The sequence below is a fragment of the Amblyomma mixtum genome, chromosome 3, assembly GCF_055824585.1.
Source record: "Amblyomma mixtum isolate Tamu chromosome 3, ASM5582458v1, whole genome shotgun sequence".
Taxonomy (NCBI): Eukaryota; Metazoa; Arthropoda; class Arachnida; order Ixodida; family Ixodidae; genus Amblyomma; species Amblyomma mixtum.
The window spans coordinates 255,939,409-255,946,345 of record NC_143014.1 but is presented as its reverse complement, the minus strand read 5'-3'; the positions used below and the strand labels follow the sequence as shown (position 1 = coordinate 255,946,345).

Genomic DNA, 6,937 nt, shown 5'->3' with positions numbered 1-6,937 from the left:
GAAAAAAAATGCCAACGTGCTGTGCAGTGTCTGTGCACGTTAAAGGAACTCCGAGTAAGTAGTCACAATTAATCCATAGCCCTCCACAATGGCATATTTTTCTCTCTCCCTCTTTCATCCCCTCCTGCACATCAGGGGCCGGGTATCAGACATGAGTAATTATTAGTGTATTTCAATTGGCAATCCAGAGCAAGTTTTGTTTTACTCCACAAACCGAAAATAAGCTTTCAATGGGCCATCTGAATTAAAAGCCCGGGTTCCAATCGTGGATCAGGAGCAACTCGCTCTGTGGCGGATCGTCCTGTCTTGACGTATCCAGCCATGAGCACGTCTTTTGCTCCGTTGATTTGGATTTTCCGACACCATGGCAGATTTTGTGCTCCTTCACAGATTCAGAGAAATGCTCCAGAATGTTGATTGGAATATGCCATAAAAAATCTACTGCACCTTTTCACTACCTGAACAAAAACAAATGTACAGGCACCTAGAGCACAGTCTTCATATTGAAACAAACCTAGGATGAAGAGAAAGCCCTCATGCTAGTCGCAATATGAAGTTATTCACTCAAATACAACTCATTCTAACCGCTTTAGTACATGAGCCCATTAAATGTAAGCAGTTGTGTATACTATATGCAGTCTATCAAGTAGATAAGGGAGTGCTTTTGACAAAAATAATTTAGTAGCAGGAAGCACCTTACAGTATATATTAGTTAAGTGCTTTGCTATTCTGTGAAAAGCTACACTTTCCTTCACTACTCATTTTCTTTTCAACTGACAGTGTCAACCTTCCAGATTTCAATTAACTTTTTTCAACACGCACAAAGCAGTTCTTGGAAACCATCACATGGTCTGAGGGTAACTTAAATGCCCAGAGGTATAAAAACATGAATCAAAGCAATCAAACATGCAGTGTCTCATGAAACACAAAGCATTAAAGGATCACTAACTTGCCTAAGGTTGTACGCTGAGAACAAGCTGCACAAGACAATAATAATCATTAAGCTGCACACTCCAACAAAAACTGTTTATAAAAGGCAGGAACTGACAGATGACATCAGTGCCACAAATCGAAAAACCTAAGACAAGTATTCGAGCACTGATACATCACCAAACTTGTGAAGGAGGAGTCATCATTCAAACAATACATGGCACTGGGCTACTGATATGCACATGTCTGGAAGAACAGTACTGCGTTAAAAAGACAGACAAACCATACATGATGAACACTACACCCAGTGATGTGTGGCATAGTAGTATCAACCATCGCCTTACTACAGATCAGAAAAAAAGCTACAAAAGTAAACTTTTTCTGCTGATGCAGCATTAAATGTTTGCTTTGATTGTTTAGAACTTTCTGGCTGAAGATGAGAGTTGTTTCCAGTAGTATAATAATTTATTTACAAACTAACTACGGCCAGTCCCACTGCTAAGTGTGCTATAACAATATGTGCAAATATACTGTATTTACCAGCATATGATGTAAAGGTCAAATGCCAATACTACACATTAAATTTCAGGAAAAGTCTGCAGAAAAGAGTACATGAAGATAGTACTAGTCAATGAAAGGCCTAGATCATGAAGACACAGTTTTACATTCAGTATCCAATCAAAAAGATGCCCTCAAGCAAGGGCGTCCGCAGAACCTTAGGCAAGGGGAGGGGGGGCCCCCGACGGCTGGGGATAAGGAACGAAAATTAGAAACAGCAAATTAGTGCTAGGCTTGCAGAACATACATTTGGTTTTATTAATGAACAAAGAATTAAACTTAATAAGTAAAATGCAAAAACTTATTATCACCTAAGCGTGCTAATCAGTTTAGTTAGTTTAGTTTATTTATTTATTGGGCACACAGCTGCGGTTGATCAGCTGGACTCGGCTGCAGCCTACTATCGCCCCAGTTTAGTTTATTGGGGTTTAACGTCCCAAAGCAACTCAGGCTATGAGGGACGCCGTCGTGAGGGGCTCCAGAAATTTCGACCACCTGGGGTTCTTTAACGTGCACTGACATCGCACAGCACACGGGCCTCTAGAATTTCTCCTCCAAAGAAATTCAACCGCCGCGGCCGGGATCGAACCCGTGCTAATCAAACTGTGTAGTTGTTTTCCGCTAGTGCATTTAAAAATATCCGAAATTCCAGGCAGGGGCAGCCGCCCCTTGCCCCCCCCCCCCCCCCCCCCCCATTTCTTCCAGACACCCATTCTCAAGTCCAATCCAGACTATGGCAATCTCAATGCAGAAAGCAGCATTAATGGGAGTACATTAAAACTGCACTTTCCCAGGCATTTTTCACAAACAGGGCCAATTTCCCCGCAGAAGCAAGCTAACGAATGCAGGACCTCATTTCGAATTCCTCAAGTTGTCTACCCACCTTTTTCAATGATTCCCTCTATTTTGGATTCAGTCCCCTCAGTGCGCGCCAAATGGCAGTGTGGCACTCGTGGCAGTAGTAAATTTTTACATTACATGGATAAGCTATAACAAGGAAAACAGCCTATTCCTCACAAATTGTACACACCACGGAGGTATTGGGTAAGAACAGTTGAAAATAAGTGCCACACAGCATCAAGGTTTCTAAACCTCGACTTCTTTAATGCCGCCATGCAGGCTGTCAAATGTTGTGAAGTATGATGCAAAACTGAGTGCAGTGTCAGTGCTCATCCAAAAGATGTTCATAATGATGACGTATTCTATCAGCCCAAGAATGGCACCACCTGTCACATCGCCGACAAAATGCCTTCCCAGTAGCACCCGCGATGCCACCACTGAAAGGCTCCACGCCAGCAAAATGGCTTTGAAGACTATGTTGAGCGCTGTGTAATTGAGGAACAGGCATGCAAGGAAGATAACCCGCGATGCATGGCCCGATGGAAATGAGTGGTTGTCCACCGATACGGTGAAGAACATGTCGTTGCGGTTAGCCAGGGGTCGCTTTCGCCGAGCTGCTGCCTTGATGCAGGCCACGGCAATGAGGTCCAGCACAAGTGCTGTGAATGAAGCAAGATGAGAACTCACAATATGACAGTGGCCACAGTTGAATTATGGACAAAAAGGCATAACAGCGAAGACATACATGATGAGTGCTATGCGCCGTTCTATGTAATCATATTTCTATGCTGGAAATTCCTTGCAGCAATGCAATTCTTTTTCAAGCTCAAGAAATAATATGCACTCTCTTCTCTCCCCACCCCATTCACATATGTAACGAGGGACTACAGAAACGAGAGTGCTTAGAGTTTCGGCCAGTAATTTCAAGCATGCATCAATATTTGATTACAGTGGGACTATTTGTGTCTGTGCCCCGCCGAGACATGGACCAAGATGGCCTGGAATTGTGTCTGCCCGTTCAGATCAGCAGTACAGAGTCGATCACACTTCTCTAGACTGCTTGAGCGGTGCCGTCCGGTGGAAATAATGCGAAATTCTAAAGAAAGCACTGACTTTCACTGATAATACTTGCGCCGGGGAGAAGCCTAATAGACATGTGCACCACACAGGCACCAGCGCCTTACCCCCAGCAAAGCAGCTGCGATAAGATTTCAGTTCATTTGCTCCCCAGCACACTGCTCGAGCGCTCTAGACAAGTGTGATCGACTCTGTACACACTCTGCTCTGCTCTGCTGACATCCTACACCAAGAAGACGATAAATGTTGGCACAACCAGAAACTGTTTTCATGTGACAGGGTCCGCACAACAAGGCACATGCTCAATGGCAAAGTTTATAAAACAAGGAGGTCACAGCACACATACCTAGCAGCAGGTTGACGTGAAATGCCTCAAGCTCTCGGTCGCTCACAAACCAGATGACCACGCAGGTGCCCAACAGCCATGGAATGCCATGTGCTGAGTACTCGAGTGCCTGCATCAGGGGCCGGTACTGGGCCAGGGGTGAGTCCTTGCGTGCGGCCAGGAACAGGCCACTTGACAGCTGCTCATCGGCTGCCTTCAGGCGCACTAGCACAGGGTGCTGCTTCCAGCTAGACATGGCACAGCCACCACTTTCCTGCATGGCAAGCAGCAGCTCGGTTGTGCATTGCAGTAGACATCATCCAAAGGAGGGGTATCAAACACACAGCCTGCATGACCTTGGGCGGGCTGCTGGCCCTTAAGATTTCAGCCTTTCTTCCAGAAGCACCGTGCCACAAAGGTGCCGAGGGGGCAGAGCACTAGTAACACCTTGGCCTCTTTTCCATCTGCACCACATCTCTCTATCGCCATTCACGGTCTCAACGCTGGCTGGCTGCTCACCACTTTCTTACCTGTAAGTACAGTCGGGGACAAAAGTCTCCGGACCACGTGTTCCTCGAACGAAGCTGATAGCTCTACTATCAGACAGCGGCTGGAGACCACACTTGTGAAGATGAAAGAACAAAAATTTAATTTTTACCTCCACAAGTGTGCCCTCCAGCCGCCGACTAATAGCAGAGCTATCAGCTTCGTTAGAGGAACACGTGGTCCGGAGACTTTTGTCCCCGACTGTACTTGGCTGGACAGTTTTTGTGAAAATTGAGGTAGAGCAGACTCCTACCTAAGCACTATCCCGAGCTGCAAATCACCATTTGAATTCTGCTACATCTGAGGTGGCAGGAGTATTGAAGTGGACATATGTATGGGTGGACTCCCCTCTCCCCTTTCTAGCTGATCTGCTGTGGGAGACAAAAGTTTATCAGTGTGGCCTATGCGAAAAGATGAGTTTGAGATCCCTGATATAAAGCAAATGCATGTGCTAGCTACTACCGAGAGGTAAGGTTAATATTGCTTCCCTTCAAACATAGGTGACGGGTTCTAAATAAGAGAACCAGGGCTGGTTAAATGGGGAAGCAGACTTAAGCTGCTGTGCAGTGAGCTGTAAACACAATGCAGTTTCTCTATCCTACCACATCCGATACGAAGCGACAGGGACCAGAGACAGCCTGGTTACTCACAGCATGGGTTGTTTACAGTGGCTTCACTAAACTTCTCAGGGTCACCTAACAGCCTAGCACAACCAGAAAAAAGTGTGCCGCACTTAGCTTGAAATCCAGTTTTTCCTTTTCCTGCAGTTGAACAAAGATGCTCCTGGCACTTTTTCCCACAAGCTTCTGGCTACATCCTTGATAATTAAATTTCAAGTTTAAGTTGGGTGATTAAACACAGCTCAAGGCATAAGGCAGAGATTTACGGTCTTTAGCAGAAAGCTGCAGAATGTGCTTAGAGCATGGAAAACATTGAGCTGCTACTGTTGTAACTGGTCTACATAAAAAAAAAAAAGACCCATCACAACTTGCACGTACTTGTGCCATTAGCAAGAATAACGGATACATTCATACACTCCACGAACATGAGTGATGACAGGCATCGGCTGATACATTAAAGTGGTGTACTTTCCACGTTTTTGCTTACAATGACAATGCAACTTCACTAACAGCAATAAGACACAGAAATAAAGGGCCACATTTCCTGGTTGGGTGCACACAGGGGTTGCACTGGTGCTCACCTGACTCTGGCTTGCACCAATGCCAAGTTCTAAAAGAGGTTCTGGCACAGAATCTAAAAAGAGTTTGCTGCCAACTTGCTGCGGACAACTTACAATGCACAGTGACTTCATTATCACAAGCATGACAATGCAAGAGGGCAATATGAGTGTGGTTTTATTATGTGTGTCCGCTAGGCCACACTAAACCACTCTACTCCCAAATATAATACCCGCATGGGCTAGTTGGTATACAAGGTGCACGGTCTTGATAACAGGAAAGCAGCGCGGGGATGAAAAACGAAAAGCACTGGCTCTGTCGTCCTCGTCTGTCTCGTCCATGAGCCATTTCATTGTGATCATGGTACTGCTGGCTAGCACTGTATTTAATAATTTGCACACTCATACTGAAGGCGCTAGATGATTCGTGCGACTGGCAGCGAAGAGATGCCTGTCTGCCAGTCTACAGCGGAGCTAGTGGTTAGGCATGACATCAGCTTGCCAACCCACCGGCTCGTATGCAGAGATGGAGACCGGCGTGCGCTTATAAAACGTCAAAAATACAATTCACCGCAGAAAAAAATGTTTGAAACAATGATTATACTTGGGGACAATTGCATCGCTGGAGTGAAATTTCACTGCTTTCGTAAAAAAAATTGTTCAGAAACACTTCGTCTACAGCGCACGCGTCACAGTTCCAGCTTCGAACTGGCAAGCGACTCTTCACGTTGTAGATCTCACCAAGGCAACAGCACAGACTATATGAATGGGCTGTAATGTCGCTCTAGATGCTGGCTTCGGGTTCAAACTCCTAGGCGATGTGGTCAACTGAAGCAGCAGTTTCGATCGGACAAACCGCAACCATAAGAGCGCAAGCAACAAGTATCTAAGCGATGAACGACATTCAACCAGCACTTTTGCAGGCAGTAAGTAACCATGCCCGAGATTTTGGCCAGAGACACAAATGTAACTTCGCTGAGCTGGTTAACAACGCTTACTTGTATATATAGCTACGGCACGCTATCCCCCCTAAAAATACTACTTCACCGTTTTCCAGTCATAAACCTTCACAGCAGAATGAAGACACATATGACAGAAACGAAACTTCTAACCAGCTGAATGCGAGCATGGCAAGGTGGTAAGAGCAAGGATGAATGGGGATGACACAACTAATGACACAGACTAAAACGTTGCTGTAGCAAGAAAATAAATGAGAAGGAAACTACGAGACCCACCCACTACGTCTGTTGTTCCAACAACCTTCCACGAAAAGCCGATACCCGCAAAAAATGCAGTCACGGAGACAGAGGCTGCGAAAACTGCAAAATGAAATTACAACAAAAAATAAGCCGCTGCCTTTGTTGCTAGACGATGTTTACATTATGCTCTAATTTCATACGACTGAACAATGTCAAAATTAAAATTTTTTTTGCTTAAATAGAAGCAATAATCATGCTCTATGCATCTTCATTTATAGTTTGTAA

The 6,937-nt window shown here is 45.1% G+C and overlaps 1 protein-coding gene across 2 annotated transcripts; it reads right to left on the bottom strand.

The window, feature by feature from the left end:
- Window positions 1-2,168: 2,168 nt before the first annotated feature.
- On the bottom strand, window positions 2,169-6,801 carry LOC149354455 (polyisoprenoid diphosphate/phosphate phosphohydrolase PLPP6-like). Of its 2 annotated transcripts, none has more exons than XM_089583323.1 (3): window positions 6,693-6,801; window positions 3,752-4,004; window positions 2,169-2,987 (listed from the first exon to the last, which is right to left on the bottom strand). In XM_089583323.1, exons 2-3 carry the CDS (start codon window positions 3,984-3,986, stop codon window positions 2,575-2,577), a joined length of 648 nt encoding a protein of 215 aa, XP_089439449.1. In that variant the 5' UTR covers window positions 3,987-4,004; window positions 6,693-6,801; the 3' UTR covers window positions 2,169-2,574. The 2 variants fall into 2 exon arrangements, with proteins under 2 accessions (XP_089439449.1, XP_089439448.1); XM_089583322.1 differs by having other exon boundaries at window positions 6,689-6,798.
- Window positions 6,802-6,937: the final 136 nt, after the last annotated feature.

Bases quoted from the DNA above. Each gene is read 5' to 3' on its own strand.
- LOC149354455 (XM_089583323.1), bottom strand. From the start codon at position 3,986: ATGTCTAGCTGGAAGCAGCACCCTGTGCTAGTGCGCCTGAAGGCAGCC. The intron at 2,988-3,751 runs GTATGTGTGCTG...CTTCATTCACAG, and splicing joins TCACGTCAACCTGCTGCTAG to CACTTGTGCTGGACCTCATT.